At 58.9% G+C, this 20041-nt stretch overlaps 1 protein-coding gene across 1 annotated transcript; it reads left to right on the top strand.

Moving 5' to 3' along the window:
- The first annotated feature begins 128 nt into the window (after positions 1-128).
- On the top strand, positions 129-19893 carry ZNRF1 (zinc and ring finger 1). Its single transcript, XM_054841173.1, has 5 exons — positions 129-677; positions 17372-17467; positions 18056-18161; positions 18255-18345; positions 18478-19893. Exons 1-4 carry the CDS (start codon positions 233-235, stop codon positions 18310-18312), a joined length of 705 nt encoding a protein of 234 aa, XP_054697148.1. The 5' UTR covers positions 129-232; the 3' UTR covers positions 18313-18345; positions 18478-19893.
- Positions 19894-20041: the final 148 nt, after the last annotated feature.

The following is a 20041-nucleotide window of genomic DNA, read 5'->3' as shown; positions in this document are numbered from 1 at the left end:
GAGCCCTCGGCGGTCCCCGCCGGGGGTGACGGCGGCGGCGGCGGACTCGGGGCGCCCTCGCCTCTGCGGGCCCGGCGGGGGGAGGATGCCTGGGGCGGGGATGGGTTTTCGCCCGTAGCTCCCCGCGCCCCCCCGCTTCCTTCCGCCCCCTCTCGCCTCCCAGCGGGGGCGGCGCGGCCCCGTTCCCCGCGGGGGGCTGTCGCTCGGCTCCCTCCGGCCCGGCGGTGCCTATATGGGGGGCAAGCAGAGCACGGCGGCCCGTTCTCGGGGCCCCTTCCCGGGGGTGTCGACGGATGACAGCGCCGTGCCGCCGCCGGGAGGAGGGGGGGGGCCGCCCCCCTTCGGCCATTACCGGGCGGGCGGCGGCGGCGGCGCCATGGGGCTGCGCAGCCGCTCCGTCAGCTCGGTGGCCGGTATGGGCATGGACCCCGCGGCGGCCGGCGCCGTCCCCTTCGGGCTGTACGCGGCGGCGGCGCGGGCGGCGGGAGAGGCCGAGCGGGCCCCGGGCGGCGGCGGCGGCGGTCCGGGCTCCGACTCCACGTACGCCCATGGCAACGGTTACCAGGAGACGGGAGGCGGTCACCATAGAGACGGGATGCTGTACCTGGGCGCCAGGGCCTCGCTGGCCGACGCGTTGCCCCTCCACATCGCACCGCGGTGGTTCAGCTCGCACAGCGGTGAGTGCCGGCTCCCCGGAGCCTTCCCCCGGTTTCCCCTCCCTCGGTGGGTACCCGAGACCAAGGGGATGGGGGGGGGGGGTGGCGGGTGGGTACAGTTCACCTAGCAAGGGGTGGCTGGGAAGGGGGGTGCTGCCCCCCGCTTGGGCGGCTGGTCAAGCCCCGTTGTGCCAGGCCTGAAGGAAGGAACCCCATCCCATCCCCTCTCCGACGCAGACGGGTGGGCGGTGGGTGAGCGAGCACCGGGGCCAGCGTCAAGGTCAAGGGAGAAAGGGGCTGTGGAAGGAGGAGGCTTTCTAGAAGGGAGATGTTTTGGCTCTGGGATGCGAAGCAGTGGATGTGGCACACCTCCCCCTTGACTCAGGGGAAAGTGGTCTGAGGGTGCTGTAGCTCGAGCCCTTGGTTTTGAAGACCAGGCTGAGTTCCTCGTGTCTCTTCTCAAGGTGTTTGGGGGATGCCAGTCAGGTATAGCAGTTCTCATGCTGTAGAAACTGGGAAAGGGGCAAGCGGAAGCCTTTGAAAGCGAGGTGTGGGAATTTTTTTTCCTTTGTTTCGTCTGATAAAGGGCCAGGGAGAGGCCGAAGCGGGTTTTCTCATTCGAGCCAGCTGGCACCGTTGCGGTGCCGGGGAGGAAGCAGAGGAGGAACTGCCTGCCTCTTTAACAGGGCTAAGGAGCCGGCTGGGCTCTCTTGCAGAAAACATGTCAGGCTAAGGGAAGGGGTAAGGTTGCCCCCATCTTCACCCTCCTGGCTGGACCCTTCCATGCGTCCTGGTGTCTGGAGAGGAGCTCTGGCTGCGAGCAGGGCTGTGTCACTGACCTAGTTTTGGCTGGGTACAGGGAGTGAGGTGGGAGGTCCTCCCTTCCCCTCCTGGCTAGAGGGGAAGTCATTTCAGGGATGTCTCCCTGAGTTTCCTGGAATAGTCTGGGATTTCTCTCCCACCCGGCCCCCTCGCAAATGCTGTAAGTGTTCTCCTTGCATGACGTGGTCTGGGAATTTCATAATACGCTTTGGGACAATGCCTCATTTTCAGGAAGGCTTGAAACTGAACCAGCGGACGAGAACAAAGTGCAAAACGAGGCTCGTGGGGCCCATTTTCCTACTTCCATCTCAGGATTTTTCCCCTTTACCCAGTCTTTGGGGGCTGCTCTTCTCAGTGCGATCAAAGCTGTGTCTTGCATTGCATCCTCAGTGGCAGAATGCCCCGGGCCCAGTTCCTATTGATCCGAATAAGCTGGACGCTTGCAGTCCTCCCCGGCAGATGGAGAGGGCTGGCTGGCATGTGGCGCCGGAGTTGAGACCGAGCGCTTCTCAAACTTTCTTGCTCCGTGACCTTGCGCAGACTGTGCCGCTGCTCTGGTTTTTAAACACAGAAAAAAAAACCCCAAAACCCTAAGGCACAGCATCCTTCCAGGTATTCCGCAAGCCTCTGTGCGAATGAGTGCCACGGGGCCTTCTGCTGAGGCTGATGCTGGAGCAAGGAGGGTTTTGTTACAGAAACACCATGCAGCTAATCTGTGCGTAGAGGTGGTCGGTCAGAGAGTATCAATTACATTAAATGATAGTTCTTAAACTGCAATGCTGAGAGCAAAAACCCCTTCATAAAAATATACCAGCTGCAAAATGGAGTAAGCTTTTTCCGGCCACTTGCAAGAGTTAGTGTGACGCTGCTAAGTTAAACTTGGTGCCCTTGGAAGATTGCAGTGCGAGCTGTGGGAAGTGCTGCAAGAACTGGGTTTCTCTGGTGCCTCTTTTGCGGCCCTTCGAGAGCGTTTGAGCTGTGCCGAAGCGTGCGCGGGCAGCAGCGAGAGCCGTTCAGTCAGTGCCGAAGCCTCTCCTGGCGGTGGTTCTTCCTTGTTGCTAATTAATAGCAAAGGGAGCGGAGGATGCTTAAAAACCATTCTGAAAACTTGTTGGAGCTCGTTAAACTTTTGTGTTCTTCCTCTTAGCCTAAGAGGTTAATGCAGGATTTGGACGCCAAGGGGAAGGGGAAGTAAGCCACCTCAAGATTGCTAAGATTCCTGCTAATCTCCTGTTGCAGCTGGTTAACCTAGAGCAGGGCAGTCAGAAGCTACTCGCTTCTTCCCCCCTGCCTCCCCATCGACCCGCTCCCCTCGCGGCGCTGAGCCACTCCATTAGCCACTGGAAAGTGCTGAAGCAGCACCACTCCGGTAAATGGAGAGGAGGTTTGACATTGCTGCGCGTGACTGTCCCTGCTCCTTTTGAAGGATGACTCGAGGGTGGGGATGAGGGGATGCACCGAACCCACTCGCAGGACGCATGCCTGGGGGCCTTGGGGATCTGCCCGAGTCGCTGTACTCGGAGCCCCCCCAAAACTCTGTGGCTATCAGGTCTGGAGAGTGGATCCTTGCCCCGCCTGCCCCTTTCCTCCTGCCGCTGCACAGGCTGGAAACCGGGATGGTGCCGATCTCGGCACGTGGGGAAGGCTGTGTCTGTGGGCTTTGCTCTCCCACGAGCGCTTTGGTTTGGGGGAAGAGCTGAGAGCATCAGAGTGCAACCTGGGCTCTGCGGGGACCTCAGTGGGACAGCGAGGAGCCCTGGCTTAACGCCGGTGATAAGGCGCTGTCGTTGCGGCAGCATGTCTGCGATAACGGGAGCATGCAGATAGGCTTGGCGCCTCGCTGCTCTCTTTATCTGCGATGCTGATTTTGTGCGCCTCTCCAGCTGCTTCATGGCTCATCTGACCCGTCAGCAGGGACCCCGAGGGGTGAGCTGGGGTGGGCTGAGCTCTTTTCCCTGGCTGGTGTCACTCCTTCCCCTTTCTGCAGTCAAAGGCTTGCAGAAGAGCCAGGCGTGCCCGGGGAGGGAGAGAGGAGGGCTGTGCTGGGAAGCCTGTGCAGAGCGAGGTTGCCAAGTGGTCCCCAGGGCCAGCACGTGCTGCAGCATCACCGTAGGGTGCTGCGCGTCATGATGGTCAGCAAGAAGAGCCCACTGCCACATCCCTCCGGGCTCTGCCACGGGGCGCAGGGGCGGCAGGAGCAGTTACGTACTGATGGCCTCTAGCCCTTCCGGGGCCAGGGGAGGAGAGCTGCTGCTCTCATGAATAGCAAAGCCTAAAAATGGGGTGGGCGAGGGCTGACCTTTGTGGTGGAGCTTGTCCCTCCCTCCGAGGGGACAGCGTCTCCCTGGCTAAGTGGATCCTGTTCCCTGACAGGGATTTTCCCAGGCGTGTCCGCCATTGACACGAGCGACGTATCGGCTCCAGCGCCACCTGAAACTGCTCTGGGATTTCCCTGTCTGCCCGGAGTTTCTGAGATCCGCTTCCTGGCCTGCGCGGGTGGAAAGTGACACATCATCTTTTGCAACTTTGGAGTTTGGTTGTCGCACTTGACCCGGTCCCTGTAGCTTCGCAACCATTAGGTCTTCTTGGCAAAGCCCAGGCTAGCGGGAAAAAGGGAGGAAAAGGAGACGTGGTTTAATGCCGCAAGTCTCCAGCTTTGTGTGGTTCTCTTAGTATCGCTCGTGTTATTCATCTTCATCAGAGGATCTTGGGGAGTTTGCAGAGGCTGTAAGTAGCTTAAAGTTTATCTGGAAATCCCCCTGATCATCCAAAGCCCTTGAGTGTTTGAAGCTCCAATAAATCCATATCTCCCTGTCTGCTGGCTAGCCCAAGGAAATGCCTAGCTCATCCTTCTGTGCGGAGCCATCGGGAATGTCGCGGGCTTTCCGTGCACCGACAAAGCAAGCTGTTTGTCCTGGATGCTGGCAGTAGCGAGGTTGGGAGGTCTCTTTTGCCAAGCAGGCTGCTTCATTCTCAGCAGCACTTCACCTGGATCAGGAGGGCCCAGCCTGGAGGAGACATCAGGCATGGTGCCAGGCTGGGTCCTTCTCCAGGCAGGGTTAGAGAGCGAAACAAGCTGGAAGTGCTGTTTGATCCATCTCTGGAGTAAGGGAGGTGAAACAGGGATTGCTTGTTGGAGGATGAGCTGGAGGTGTGTGTTGGGCAGCCCCGGTCTCTGCCCTGCTGGGAAAAGGCATGTCTGTGGTGGATCCTTGCTGTGCTCTGACAGCTTCAAGTCCTGAGCCCTTCCTCGCCAGTGCTTGGTGATCCTCGCTCCTGAGCTTGTCCTGCCATTGCAATCTCCACACCAAAACCTGAAGGCTTAATTCTAGCTGGCTAGTCAGCAAGCTGCTGGAGGGAGTCCACTTTCAGCCCTGACTTTCCTGCCACCAACTTTTCAACATGCAGATGTCATACGTGCTTCTCTCCCCCCCTTTACAGGGGCTAGGCCAGGGCAAGGGCACCCCAAGGTCTGCAGGAACTTGATGTTGTGAATCTATTTTTGCCTGTGGAAATTTCCAAAGGAGACTATCTTCAAATCATCTTTTTCGTGGGTTTGATGCTGGTGACTGCCTGGCAGCCGGGTCGGGCACCTGCAGCATTGCCAGGCCTGCGGATCATTTGGGAAATGGTGCAGGAACGGTCCTGATGACTCCCCAGGCTGGTGATATTCAGCTGGTGGACTCTCTGGGTCTGGAGGGGTTGCTCTTCTGTTTCTGCCTTCTCCGAGCCAGCTGCAGGACAGCGTATGCCCGGGGCCGGGGGAAGAGCCAGCATCTACCTGGGAAGAACAAAGTACTGAATTACCAGAAGATGGGAGAGTCGAAGGCAGCTTTGATGCGTACCAGACCTGCAGCCTGGAGATGAAGTTTAAGTGTGTCAACGTTGGCGTCGTGCGTGAGAAGCCGGCGGCAGCGGCAGTTGTCCTCAGTCTCCACAGCGAGAGCTAGCGCAGGCTTTCGCTGCGCTGCCTTGCCACGCCGGTGCCCTTTGAAATCTCTCGTTGCCCAGGAGTGAGGCGCTAATTGCTGTGCGTTCTAATTGGCTTGTCTGGGCTTGCTCCTCTCCAAACCTGTGTGTAAATCAGCGCAGGGGAGCTGGGTGACCTCTCCCCCCTCCGCACATGTACACTCCAGAGATGCTGAGCGTGATGCTCTCGTGCTCCCTGGGCTGACCCACTTCCCAGCCAGGATTGTCTTCCCGACCCGTGATGTAAGTTTATCCCATGCTGGTTTGTTTTGCTGAGATATTTGTTCCGGTGACTGGAATAACCGTAAAGGCTTCTCTTATTTATTAATGTGCTATTAGGGCTCCTCCCTCCCCTCTCTCTCTTGTTTGCTGGCCGGAGGATCAATCAGATGCAGACATCTTTGGTGGAGGAGCGGTACCAGGGCTGGCGCCCAGCCAAGGGAGTCGCGGAGAGTCATGGGAAAATGCTGCTAAATGCTGAAAATTAATTTCAAGAGAAACGCAGGGAGGGAGAAAAACCCACTATGGGGGGGGGGAAGCTTTTTTTTTTTTCCCTCCGAAGTAATCTCCCGTGTGACAAATCAGGCAGCAAAGAGCTCTTTGAATGAATTCCCTCTGCAGGGACTGGTGCTGTGGCACCCCGGCCAGCCGGTGGGCAACCATGAGACATGTCTTGTTGCCTCTTCCGCTGGTACACTGAAACCCCAGATGTGTCAAATACTTGGGTTTGAGTAAATGTGACCTGGCTTTCTCCTGGTTCCCTTGGAAATTGAAATTGTAAGGCCGCGTGAGTGATTTACACAAGTGGCCGAATTGAATGTGCCCGCTGAAAACTGCGTGCGAGAGGTTTGAGTGATGCTGTAAAGCAGCAGGCCCTGATGCAGAGCGTTTTACCCACCTGCTCTGGCGTGGCTGTGCATTGGGGTACAACAAGCCTCTCTCTGTAGAGTCAGACCCATTGGTTTTTTTTATTTTATTTCAGATAGCACAATGGTTGAAGTTGGGCCTTAGAGGTCTCGCCCATACCTTTTCCACCAGGCAGGTTTCAACTACGGGCAAACCTGTTGGGGGCTTGGGTCTCCTGCCGGGGATGCTCCCACTGTCCCTTGTGGGCACTGCTTGGCCGAACGCTTTTGCTCGGTGCTTTCTGGTGGGAGGCCGTCGGGACGTGCAGCTGCAGGAAGCCCTGCTGGCCTGGGGCCCCTTCTCGTGCCGCTGCACAGCGTTTCCGTGGGCAGAGCCCGGCTGCTGGCGGGTTTCCTGCCCTGCTGGGCTGCAGGCAGGGGAGGGGAGTGCCTGCGGTGGGGGCTGCTTTCCTCTTGGTGTGGTTGAGCTTTCCAGCCCGCTGCGGATCCTAGACAGCCCAGGGTTTGAGGAGGGTGACAGGGAGAGCTGGGGAGCCAGCAGGCAAGTCCTTGTGGCTCTTGTCTCTGTGCTGTCAGCGTGGGGCTCGCTCCATCGGTGCTTCCTGCCGTAGTCCCCGTGCCTGTGCGCTGTCGGGTTTGTGCCGCATGCGGCCGGCTGAGCTTGAGCAGATGCATCGCTCAGTGTTGAAGTCATCCTTCGCCAGGCCCCGATGGCGGGTCCATAGGCAGCTGGAGCTGTTCCGTACAAGGTGCATTTTGCCGGTGGGGATGGTACGTTATGTTGGAGAGGCTGCAGTCTACTCTGAGGTGGAGCTGACTCTTCTCTGCCCTCCGTCCCTGTGGAGCCGAGCCGTGCTGGCTGGTGTTGGCAGCAGGTCGGCCCCCGGGACAGCTGCGACGTCGTGCCGCTCGGGAGGGCGCGGGCCGAATTAGCTCGGGAAATTCCTGGCTCTCTGCACTCGTGCAGCTGTGGGCCTCCCATCAGCGGTGCAGAAACGAGACCGTGCACCTTGTGCAATGGTCTTGCGGTCCTTTGTAGAGAAGCAGAGAAATGCAATGGAAATATTTACCCTTTTGCTGGTTTTAGAAACACTAGCAAAAATTTCTCAGGGCTGTATATTCCCTGCAAGCACTCTCGGCTCATTGAGGCTGTGTCGGGTTATGGCCATAGTTCCTGAAAGATTGTCACCGACCAGGCACAGAAATGGGGCTGGGACAGGCCCTGCCGAGGGAGGCACGATGGCACGGATGAAGAATTGAACTGAGAGCTGCTCAGTGCTGTTTCCTGGCCCTAACAGGCAGGACGGCGTGACAACAGCGGGTATTTTTAGAGGCCAGCTGCCTGCAACGCAAGAGAAGGAAAGCAGCAGTCGGGCAGGAAAGCTGAGTGATGCTCCCCCTGTCCCTCGTCCTTGCCCGGCAGTTTGTTTCCTCCCTGGCCAGAGCTGCTGGCGTTGAGGAGTTTCCACGTCCTCCATGCCTCTTCGCCTGTTGCCGCCTTGCAAGGCGGCTGGTTTCATTCTCCCCTCGGCTTTCGCCATGGCTGCGTGTTTCTCTGATCACGGCTCAGCAGCCCGAGGGTGGTGCTGCGGGCTCTGCTCTTTGCATCCCAGACGATTGCATTACAGCTTGGTGTGGTGGGCGTTTGGGGGATTGGGGTTTTTTTTGGAGAAGTCTTTGTCACCAGTGAGGGAAAACCCACAGTTTCTCCTGCAGCGGGGGTAATTGCAGTAATTCATTTGGGAGCTCTCCCTACAAGGCGATGGAGCTGCGTTTTGTCGGAAGTGCTGCAGGGGAATTAGATCCACCTTTCAATCCATCCATCCATCCAAGGCCTGTACCTCTGTAGCTGGGGAGAACAGAGTGGGGGTTCAGCTCTAGCTGGATGGCTTAAATTACGGTCTGCAGGGAGGTCGAGTCAGTGTGGGTTGAGGTCGGTTTTGGGGCCAGCCTTCTGTTAAGCTGGTGCTGAGTGGGATGGGTGAGCACCTTGCCTGAGCTGCCTCGGCATGTCGGGTTGTCCCCACCCGGATCTTGCTGCTTTGAAGCTATTGTCCATCGCTTATTTATTGCAACGTTGATTTCATAGCCCTTGAAGTCTGCTGTTGACCTGGATCTTACCCTTCAAGGGTGGTTGTAGATGCCTTTGATTTCTTTTTGCTCCCCATAGGCAGGTATGAAGCAGACAGCACCCTGCAGCCGGTCCTGGGGGGTGTCCTGGGTGAGTGTTTCATGGGGGGACTCTGCTTCCCAAGAGCCCTGCCCAGCTCTCGAAGTGGGGTGCACTGTGCTCCCGTCGGTGCTGCCTTGGGGGTTTTCATTTCTCCTGGGGAAGAGAGAGCTTGAAATCCCACAGGTAGGATTTTTGTCATCTGCAGCCCCGCTATCCCCGTCCTGCTCCCAGTGGCCACTGGCTGCAAGACAGCTCGGCCGTTCCTGTGTTCGAGGGTGGCACGTGTTGAAGCGAAGGGGAGGCAGGAGCAGAGAAGGTGGGACAGCCGGACAGGGTTGTTCCTGCCTGTGGCACAGTGTGCAGCCCCTTCTGCCTCCGCTAGCGGGATCCAGCGTGGGCAGACCCTGCTGCTCACCGAGGGGTTCGTTTCTCCGAGACATCGTGCTTTGTGTTTTGGAGGTTTGGCTCCCAGAGCTGCAGAAAGCCAGCTCTGTCTGCCAGCCACCTCCGTACTGCGAAGGCAGCTGGGAAACGCACAGGGCAGGGCTGTTTGAGAACGAGTCGTGTGGTGTGGCCCCGTCCCCGGCACGGGGGTATGTCCCAAACCCCCAGCCTCTGGCCCGAGAAGGAGAGCTCATGCTGCCTGGCCAGGCAGCTCCGTGCTGTCGAGCATCCCTCTTTTCCCACACCACGGATGGCAGAGGTGTGTGATCATCCTGCAGGTCTGCACCCCACTTTTTCCCATCCTGCTCTCCTGGTAGCCTGGGGCATTCACTGGGCATCCTTCAGCAATCGCAGACCCTCCTGGGGAGCAGGCGGATGCTCTCTGCCATGCATTTCTTCCTACCACGCGAGGAACTGGGGGCGGGTGAGGTTAGGGCTTGCTCTGCAGTGTGCTCCTCCCTAGGAGTTTTTTCCAACGGTGTCTTTCTTCCTGCAGAAACAGCCAGTGTTAACTGGCCGTAAGCATTTCACAGCCATGCGCTGCCTGTGGGTGTAGCTCCGCGTGCCTTTTGTGCTCTGATTGCTGCCTGCTACTTAAAACTTGTCCTTTCTCTACCCTGAAAAGCAGTGTTCCGTCCTTCCCACGCACCCCGGGGGCTGGAGGGCTCATATCCCCAGTGACTTCTGCCACCTGCATGGGGTGGCCTGTGGCTCATGACCGAAGTGCCACGGAAGACCCTCCACTGCTCCGGAGGTTCGTGAGGTGCTGCCGTGGGATGCTCGGGGAGTAGGTATCCTGGGAGCTGGATGGGACGCTTCCTGGCAGGAGGGGGTGCGTGGGTGAGATCGGTGCTGGGCTCTGCCAGCATTGCAAAGCCGGGGCATGTCATCGTGTGTCTACGGAGTGTCCCTTCACCCTGCCAGTGAGATCAGCTGACGTGTGACGGAGCTCCAGCAGCGTCAAGGCAGGAGTTTTCCGCTTTGGAAAACCCGAGGGGTCAGGAGGGAGGTACCCAGGGAGCTGCTGCTTCACCCCACAGGGTTGGATCCGGTTGCGTTTGGGAGTGGCTCAGGTCAAGCTTTTGTGCTTAAACCTTCCCAAAAGCGGGAGTTCCTCTGGCAGCTTGGCAGCGGCTGGAGCCCAGCAGCGGGAACTCCGTGGGTGCCTCCCTGACGGATGGGTTAGTCAGAAGTGACTCACCCCACCGGTCCCCGCGTGACGTTGCCTCGCTGCTCCTTCCCAGCCCCTGCCGAGCCGAAGCATCCAACTCTCTCCGTTTCTGCTCCAGTTTCCGAGTTGCTGCATCCCAATGTGCTGCCGGAGGATCCCCTGCACTCCTTCATTTTGGTATCCGGGACCCCCCCATTGCCCTGTTGGCTCCGTGCGTCTCGCAGATGATTGCTGCCTGCAACAGGGCTTGCGGTTGGGCTTTGTCCTTTGCACGAGAAATATTTGGGAGGAAAAAAGCAGGCATGCAGGCAAATACTTTGGAAGTTTCCAGGTGTGCCTGCAGGATCCCTCTCCTCTCTGGGCAGTGAATTTGAAACCCCGAGCATCCCCTGAGAGGCGGAGAGGCAGTACCGGGGCATCCCTGCAGCCCTTCTGTGCAATGAGATGGCCCCAGGCCGGTTTTGTGACTAGCAGGAGCCTCAAATGAGCTTGTAACTCTGTAAATTCAAGCCCTGCAGCCCAACGGCAGGAGTCTAAGGTGTTAAAGCCTTCGCTGGGCTGTCGCCCAGGACCCCTCTGCTTAACTTTGCCGTTCTCCAGGATGCTAAAATTAGCTTTGGGCTACACACTCTTCCTTATGAAGCCTGTTCCCAGCAGCTGGGGGAGTGTTTCTGCAGTAAACTAGGACTAGCCGGAAGGCAGGGTGACCCTGGGAGGCTGCCTTTCTCATCCAGGTCTGGGGGAACTGATCCTGCAGCGTAGCCTGGGCTATAGGAGGGAGATGCTCTCTACCTATAGCATAGGTACTTTTGTTCAAAAATTGGAATTGCAGCCATGAAAGGGGCAATATTCAAACAGCAACAGGCAGCGGGGGGATGCTTGGGGTGCAGAGGCTGGTTGCACATCTTCCCTGAGGATGTGTGTGCAAGGAGGGTGGCTCTGGATGTCCTGTGACCATATAGCCCAGGCCTTTTCACCCTCCTGCTTCTTGGTGTCTGTGGGTCGTGTTGGAGGTGTCTCATAGGGCTTTGGTGTGTCCATCTGCTGAGGCTTGGTGGCTTTGGGTGCTCTGGAGCAAATGTCCCTGTGGGGCTGCCTCTCGCGTCTCTGGCCCGTTCCCAACTCCCCGGCTTTCCTCAGACCCAGTATTGCAATCTGTTCTGCTTCTTCCTGTCCTCCCCCACCGCCCCCATAAGAAACCAGCTGGCTAAAAAAAAAAAAAATATCTCTGCCTCCTGGCTTGCGGCAAGCCAGCCCGGGGCTGCTGCGACGCAGTGCCACCCAGCCTCTCCTCCGTCCCCCTGGCCATAGCGACCTCCCCGTGTCACATCTGGAGCACCAATGCCTTTTTCTTGCTGCTGCATCTCCTCTTCACGGCTTGAGTTGGGTGGGAGCGGACAGAGGTGTCTCCAACACCTGATGCTTCAAGCAACAGGCCAGTGCTGGCCTTGGCCAGCTTCGTGGTCCATGGCACATCCCTGCCACCCTTGGCTGGTGCGTTGCCAACCAGACAGCAAACACCTGCAGTGTGGGGACTTCGCCAGGAGCCACTGCGAACCAGGGACAGCTTTTTTCAGATGTTGCAAAACCTGGCCTTGCACAGAAGTGGCTGCTTCTTGGGGTGCTGCTTCACATCACAAACGTTTATTTTCTCCCGGCTCAGCCAGCCGAGCTGACTCAATCAGCAAGGACGCGGTGGGGTGGGACAGGGATGGAGCAGCACCGTCCCTCTGCCAGGCAGCAGCCTGCACTGTTGGGTTTCTCTCCAGGCACTGCCATCCAGGGATGTCCCATCCCGGCCGCGTCCCTGCTGCCTGGCTGATCATCTGGAGCTGGCCCGCTGGCGTCCCCCAGCCCTGCCTCCCTTCCGCTCCGCGGAAGGTGGGATGTCTCGTTTCCACCCTGGAAACCCAGCTTTCCCCACCTCCCTGCAGCCTTGAATTGGGGAGGAAGGACGTTCATACGACCCTTTTTCGGAGCCGGCAAATGAGGCCACTCAAGTGCTTTTATTCCTTCCTGCCTACGTGTCCCTGCTCGTGTCAACCCTTGTGCTGCACAATAGCTGAGCACTGTCGTGGCGTCCACCCGGTGCCTTGTGTCCTGCCGGGGCAGCAGGCAGCGGGGCTGTGTTGGGCTCCTGCATCTGCCCATGCGGCCGATGCTGTTTCCTTCTGCAAGGGGAAGTGGGTTTGGGTCTGATCCGCTGGTTGCTGTGACCTCCAGGCACTCAAAGCAAGCGCTTCGCTGGCAGAGGGAACATGGTCCTTGGTGGGACAGGTCCTTGGTGCAGCTGCAAGGTGCCTCCTGGCCCTGGTGTGAGGCAGCATTGCAAACTGTATTGCTCAAATGCCGGTGGAACGTCACTTCCACGGTGGGTGACACTCTCAGGACACCTGTGGAGGTCCGCAGCTGCCATGTCCCTGCGGTGCCCAAGTGCTGGAGGTGTGCTCTGTGCACCCCATGTGCTGTCCTGTGACCTCTCAAACAACAAAGCTGCTTTAAGCCAATAGGGAATTTATTTTCCAGGTGATGTCAGGTCTGAATATCTTGGCTCTTCAGGTTTCCTTTGCTCAGCTGGCAAGGAGGACAACTCCTCCAATTCCTGGGGCTGCGCTGGAGCCCACAAGGGGTAAGGGAAGAGGAGGATTTGAAGTCCCTTCTCCTCACCCAACCCCATGTGCTTCTGCTTCAGACTGACCGACTGGGCCCATAGACGTGGTCTTTCAGTCTTTCCCTCCTCTCTGATCACTAGCGTTGTGGTTTTTTAAAGATGATCCACCCATTCCAGCTTCCACCTGGTGCCGGTTCAGCTGGCGATGTTGGAGAAGCCATGGGGGGAGGTGGGATGCTCAGGGTTTGCTCAGCAAGGAGGAGGCAGCAGGGCTCTGCTTTGGACCAAATATTCCCTGCATTTATCTTGCGCTTGGCCGCATCCTCACCTGGTGTAAGCTGCAGCTTATTTCAGCCATCTGCTAGTGACAGAGCCAGGGTGTCCTACTGCTGGGGCGATGCCGCGTCTGCCAGTGGCACCGTAGCCTGTACGTGGTCCGTCTGGAGGCACACCAAGCCTGCGGAGGGTTTGGCGAGTGAATGGCGGCATGGCACGCACCTTTCCCCGCGGTCAGGGATGGGGTTGCAGCTCCCGTGGACACCGTCTCGCCCGTCCCCGCGGGGAGCAGCCACTTCCACTCGCAGGATGTGGTGTGGTTGACCCCGCTGTAGTGCTCGGTGGCTTCCCCAAGCCACGCAGGCTGCCGCAGGCATCATGTGATGGGAATTTCCTATCCCAGCTTCAGAAGCAGCTGTGTTTGAGATGTTTACAGGTGGGTTTTGGAAAGGTGTCTTGACCCTCCCACCACCACCCCAGCCCCAGCAGCCCGTGTGGCAGTGCTTTTGGCACCGTGAGGGTTAACCACGGGGCTTTTTCAGCTTCCGTAGGACCTGGAGGAGGTTTTCAGAGGTTCCCAGCTCCGCTTCTCCCGGCTCTCTAAAATTAACCATGTAACCTTCCTAAAAATACTCGGAGGGCAGTAGCCCCTGGAGAGCACCAGCGCTGCTTGCTCCTGATTTCTAGACCAAGCCATCGGAGACATGAGATCACCTGCCAATGTGTGCCTCAGCCCTGGAAAGCCCTTGGCTTTCTCAAAGTCTCCTGCAGGATACGAGAGTCCAGGTCTGGATCCCAACCTGCCTTTCCAGGCCAGCCCGCTTCCCACAGCACCCTCCTCTTCCTCGCTTGCTCCTGGCAAGAGCTGGTGCCTGCCTGCACGTCTCTGGTCTCTGGTTGCGGAGATGGTGCTGGCTTTAGGTTTAACGTGCCGCGGGCAGGAGCATCACCAGCTGCCCCAGGCGCCTGGGGAGGGAGGAACAGTCCACAGCCTTTCCCTGGAGCATCCCCCAAGCCTCCCCGTGGGCGTGGGAGGCCCGGGTTAGAAGGAATAGCTGGGCCCTTCCTCTCTTTTTTTTTTTTTTTTTTTTTTTTGGCATGTGGGAGGAGGGCGGAAAGGGCTGGAGGAGGAGGGAGGGAGCTGAATTTTCCATGAGCAGCTGTCAAAATGTAATCTCTTGAATCGCTCGGGCTGGCAGCTTAGGCAGGATAAATTAACGGGGATTTCGGGGAACGTGGAAAATACCATGGCCTGGAGGGGGCCGGCTGCGTGGGGAGCAGCCCTGTCATCTGCAGGACTGGCTCCAGGCCCCAACACCTGCCTGAACCATGGAGGGATGCTCCGAGGCGCTGGGCTCGGCACCTGCCGCTGCCGGCTGTCCCCTGGCCTCAGTGGTTTTCCCATCCACCGCTTTTCCCCCTAAAAGTCACCCAAAGAAGGGGCGAGGGAGCCCGACCCCCTTCTCTGCCTCCCCTTTCCCGCTGGCGGGGGGCTCCCTGCAGCTCCCGGCGCCTGCCCTGGAGGGGGATGCCAGCAGTTGCTCTCGCAATGCCAAGTATTTGTGCTGACAGCTGGGGTGCAGGGCGGCCCCTCGCCCTGGGGACCTTTCTGCGCTGGCTCCGTGCTCCCTCCAGCTCAGACCCAGGAATTTATGCAATTGCATTTTCATGATTTTCTCCCCCCCCCATCTTGTGAAACGCAGAACCAGGAAAGTGTGTGTGTGCTTCTGCGCTTGGCTCAGCCCCCGGACCCGCATTTCAGCCAGCGTCTGTGGCTGGAACACGCCGCACACGTGCTGGGGTTTGAGCCCGGGCCCCTGCATCTGCGCGATGTCCCCGCGTCCTTGTCACAGTGCTGTGGTGGGGCTGGGGGTCCCCGTCCTCCAGCCACCTGCCCAGGGAGCACCGAGGAGCGTGACGGGTGTTCGTGCCGGCTATTTATAACCGTGCTGAAGCAACCCCAGCTAACAAAGAGGCCTGGAGATAGGGCAACAGCCGCTCACCGGAGCATGCAGGATTCCTGCTGCTTTGCCGGCAGCCGGCAATCGTGCCCCGGCAGCCGCGGGTCAGACGGTCTCATCCGGGGCCCTCTCCCTTTGCCCCGGTTGTACGTCTTGTAGGATCCCTTCGGGTGCTGCCAGAGCTGGCAGATCTGGGGCAGCTGTTTAAAATAACACATTGGCACAGAAAAAGGGGGGACCAGAGAAAACGAGGTCTTCCCGCATGGTGCATGGGGGACGGTACCTAACCTCTGCCAGTACCTCGTCCTGACACTGAGTTCGCAGCCGAAACACCTTTTCCAAAGGGAGCCCTTCGCAGCTGCCCCGTGCCGGGGGCTCACGGCTGGAAACTGGTCGCCGGAGCTTCCCCGGTGGGGACCAGCGCCCGTTGGCGCTGGCAGACCGGCCGTGTTCAAGCAGGAGCGGTTCAGCCGGGGACAGGGGCAGGCGAGCTGCCAGGGGAGCCGGGGGACGGGGAAGGTGTCTCACAAGGGGAGGCTAGTTGGGTCTTGCAGAAGGCAGGCTGGGAGGCTATCTGAGCCCGCTCTATAAATACACCAGGCGGGTAAACACTTGGGAGGGGAGAGGAAAAAAAAAAAAAAGCTATTTCAGCTAATGGGCACTGCTGCCATGAGGTATAAATCGGTCAAGAGTAAAATTAGGCTGGAGAGGAGAAGGCAGATCAGTGTTGCTGCCCGCGAGGCTCCAGCTGCCGGCATTGCCCTTTCGGCTGGGGCTTGGTGCAAAACGGGGCCGGACTCGCAGCGGAGCCCCTGCCTGGCTGGGGCAGGGATGTGTCCCTGCGGTGGCACGCTGCGGGCCAGCCTGGCACCCCGCTGGAGGGGTCCTGGGCTCGAGGACTCCTTGGTTTAGCAGGTCCCTTTAGAGCCAGTCCCCCACGATCCATGATGCTTGTCCTTGCTATGCCCTCCTGGGAAATAACCACCCTCTGGAGGGGCAGGAGTCGGCATCCCCATCCTGGGCTTTCATCCGGGGAGCGGGGAAGTAATCTGTGCTTATCACCGCTGCTAATGAGAGGGTGCTCAGGTGTTGAGCAGTTATCCTGGCTGTTTGCACGGCAAAGGTCTGAGCTGCCTCCCATTGAAGCCACCCTCATCTTCTCCCTTCCAAGAAGCAAAAAAAAAAAAAAAAAAAAAAAAAAAAATGCCCTCACCACATCCACGTGGTGGCAAACCAGAACCTGATTCATCCTTAGATAATTTGTGTACGTTGCTTTTCTCTTCTTTCCTGAGCAGCCTTTGCATATATATGAAGAAAGCTCTTAAGCGGCACTGCAGTCAAACCTGATCTGCTTTTAGAAGACAGGTCCTTAAATTACCCTCTCCCTCTCTGCGGGCAGGGAATTGCTAGATATTCTGGTGCAAACCCATGGTGGCAGTGGTGGCACACGCGTGTTCGGCTGTATCGGCTTGAACTGACTTCAAGCTGGCTGCGGTGGGAAGGCAGGGAGCCCTGGGCTGGTGACCTGCGGGGCTGGTTGAGGTTTTGCTCCTTGGGAGTTTGGGGCTTAGAAACCTGGATTTGGGGCAGCCTCGCTCGGTGGTGCTGGGGATGATGCCGTGGAGGTCTGCATGACTCGAGCAGGTGGTGGCACCGGTGTGATACCCTGGCACCAGCCGGGCTCCATCCTCATGCCCGAGCAAAGGACGCAGAGCAGATCCGGACATCACGGCCAGCTTCACCCAAGAGCCCAGGTCACCGGGCAGGTCTGGGTGACGAGGCAGGGCCAAGGTCAAGCTGGGACGTCAGCCTGTGGGGTCCCCGTGCTCCTGGGGCTGCTAGCTGGCGTCGGAGGGGCGAGCACCCACCTCCCTCCTGCAAAAAGCTGGAGAAAACAGCAATTTGGGCTTGTGGCTCCAGCCTGCCCATCCTCTGCTGTGGCCCTACAGAAAAACCTTCCTTGCAGCTTTTCTGGCTCAGCCCTGCGGGGCTGAGCTACAGCAGCAGGGACGGCACTGTCCTGGAACGGGGACGTGCCCCTCCACTTGCCAGCTGCGGGGTGCTGCGTGCCCCGGGCTGCTCCTCGCCCTTTAAGGCCGGGCAGCAGCTGATGGCCACGTGTGCGCTGCCTTGGCATGCTCTCCGTGCCCTCTGCGCGGCAGGCACTGGGACGACCGGCGCGCCGGCTCGAGCGGCTGTCCCCTGTCCGGTGGCTGTCCCCCATGCCGGCGCTGCTGGCGGCCGGCACAGGATGAGCGGGCGCCCGGCGGGTGCTGCGTGGGGTGCGTGCCACCATGCAGGCAGCAGGTGAGGGGCTGCCCGCTGCCGTGCCCCGTCGTGGCCTCGGGGACTCCCTGGGATGCGGGATGGGCTCTTCTCCTCCTCCCCTCGCTAAGGGCTTGTCTCTCCGCTCTCCCTCCAGGTTTCAAGTGCCCCATTTGCTCCAAATCCGTGGCTTCTGACGAGATGGAAATGCACTTTATCATGTGTCTGAGCAAACCTCGCCTCTCCTACAACGGTAAGGGTCTGCAGCCAGGCTGTGCAGGGGACGCCGTGTCCCACCGGCTTGGGATGGCTCCGGGCAGGCTGGAGAGACGCTTGCCGCAGGCTGCGCGGGCACACGGCTCGGCTGGGCTTGCCAAGAGGGCTGTGCTCCAGCGGACCGGTGCAGCTCACAGTCCCTGCTCCGCTCCCCTGGCACGGCTCAGCTCGGCCCCGCTGCTTTTGCCATTGCTCGCCACGGTGCGCCGTGCCGGAGGGAGCCGTTCTGGTCAGGCATCCTGCCCGGCTAGGGCAGGGGACGTGGTCCCCCTGGGCTGCCCCTCTGAAGGGTCGTTGCCTTCCTCCCCTCCTCGCTGGCAGTGAGGCAGAGCACTGGTCTGCAAGGTCCTGCATCTCCCATCCTCCATGGGAGTGTGATGCTCACCCCTCCTCGATGGAGCTTTTTTGGAAGCCAGGGGTAAGGGGGGGTGTTTGCTGCTTCCTCCTGAGCCTCCTGCCAGCATTTGCCGGCACTGCTGCCCCATCCCGCGGAGGTGGCCGTGGGTTCCCCGCCATCCCAGCAAGGGGACCCGTGCCTCACCGCTGCCTTCTCCTCCCCTCCCAGACGACGTGCTGACCAAGGACGCCGGCGAGTGCGTGATCTGCCTGGAGGAGCTGCTGCAGGGGGACACGATAGCCAGGCTGCCCTGCCTCTGCATTTATCACAAAAGGTACCGCCGGCGAGGGGACGCAGCCGGGCGGGTGGCAGGGGCACAGGTGGGGACATCCCGAGGCACGGTGGTGACACGCTCTCCTCTCTCCAGCTGTATAGACTCATGGTTTGAAGTGAACAGATCTTGCCCGGAGCATCCTTCTGATTGACCCGCCGGGCGTGCTTGCTGACTTCTCTCTAAGGTGAGCCTGCGGCGGGCTCTTCAGATACAATTTACCCGCGTTGGGTTTGAATCCTGGGCCAGGAGGGTGGGATGGGGTGGGATGGGGTGGCCGTGGCTCCTGCTCCTCACCTGGGATCGTCTCTCTTCGCAGGGCACCTTGCTATACCTGCTGTACCTCCTCTCCCCGTCCCCCTGCCCCGCCTGGAGTTTTGGGCTGACTTTAAATTCCTCGAGAAGACAAAAATAAAACCCAGAAACTTGAATCCACTTGGGACAACGGCAAATTTTTTTTATTATTTTTATTTGTTTTGTTGCTTTGGGGTTTTTTGTTGGTTTTTTGTTGGTTTGGTTTTTTTTTAATTTAAAAGATTTAAAAAAAAAAAAAAGAAACATCCAGGAGAAGACAGTGTGAGAAAAGCGGAGCGACCTGCTCTCCCCTCCACAGCTGCTGGTCACCAGGAGAGCTCTGCCTGCCAGGGAGGCCCCGGGGATGCCCTCGGCCGAAACCCTGCCATGATGTTTGGCTTTTCTCCCCGAAACGAAGGAGAAAGCTGCCGGGGGACAGCCGGCCAAACGGAGCACACGGCATTTCTCACCGGCAACCCCCCCACCTCCCACCCGGACTCGCCCGGGGGCTCTGCTCGGTTTTTTTGCACTGACTAAACGGGAATTTTCTCCTCTCTCCCGTCTCCCTTTTGGAGATCTCCACCCCAGCCCCAACAGCGTGAGACGGGGACTCTGCCCCACGCCGGGAGCGGGGCCACTGCTCCCCCCTGCCAAGCCGCAGGGGTCCGTCTTTCAAGTGTTTACAACAAGAAAAGAAAAAAAAAGGAAAAGAAAAAAAAAAGGAAAAAAAAAGAAGAAAAAAAAAGATAAAATCGACAAAAAGAAAAAAAAAAACTACAACTGAAGCTTCGTGTTGACTGGCGTGTTCTTTGATTTGAGCTTCCCTGCCCCGGTGATGTTTACAGACTGGTCACTCTTTAACTCAGCTATAACCACTCAGAGACTGGAGAGCCGCAGCATCCCCGCCGCCCCCTCGCGCCGCCCCCTCGCCGGGCTCCTCTTGCCAAAACAGGCCCCCCCCCACCCCCTTTTGTTCCATTGCCTTTGAGTCGAACCCTTTGGAGGAGGGTACGAGGCGGGGGGGAGGCCCCTCCGGACCCCTCGGCCACGGGGGTGGCTTTCCCGGAGGTGCCAAGACAGAGTCGTTGCGTGGCAGTGACCCCCCTCCCAACCCATCCCCGTCCCCTCCCGGCGCGGCGGGCGCGTTTTCGTTGGTGAGACCTCCCCTGCCGGTGGCCGTGCCCCTGCGGGAAACCTTTCTGTATTTATATATTAAAAAAAAAAGGGGGGGAAAAAAAACCTAAGAGTTCAGAGCTTGGGGGGAGCTTCCTTCATTAGTCAAGGTGTTTTGATATGGTATTAAAACAATGTTCAATAAAATATTCACTGTTATTTTATTTCACTGGCTTTCTTGGTGAAGCAGGCGATGCCTGTGGGGTGCCGATGCCCCTTCGCCGTGTCCGCCTTGGCATGGGAATGGCCACAGCGGCACTTGGCACGGCCTGGAGGGCTCCCAGCCCTGCACCACCGGCACTGCAGCTCTGGGCAAGCGACTAAAGTGGGTGCACCCCGTCCCTCTGTCTGGGGGGTGCCTGTGTGTGCACTGCCTGGGACAGGGACCCCCTGCGGAGGGGCTGGTGTGTCCTGCC

Source organism: Grus americana, chromosome 13 (assembly GCF_028858705.1).
Source record: "Grus americana isolate bGruAme1 chromosome 13, bGruAme1.mat, whole genome shotgun sequence".
Classification (NCBI taxonomy): domain Eukaryota; kingdom Metazoa; phylum Chordata; class Aves; order Gruiformes; family Gruidae; genus Grus; species Grus americana.
The sequence above is the reverse complement of the archived record's forward strand: the minus strand, read 5'-3'. Positions and strand labels throughout refer to the sequence as shown.

Bases quoted from the DNA above. Each gene is read 5' to 3' on its own strand.
- ZNRF1 (XM_054841173.1), top strand. From the start codon at position 233: ATGGGGGGCAAGCAGAGCACGGCGGCCCGTTCTCGGGGCCCCTTCCCG. The intron at 678-17,371 runs GTGAGTGCCGGC...CTCTCCCTCCAG, and splicing joins GTGGTTCAGCTCGCACAGCG to GTTTCAAGTGCCCCATTTGC. The intron at 17,468-18,055 runs GTAAGGGTCTGC...CTCCCCTCCCAG, and splicing joins ACCTCGCCTCTCCTACAACG to ACGACGTGCTGACCAAGGAC.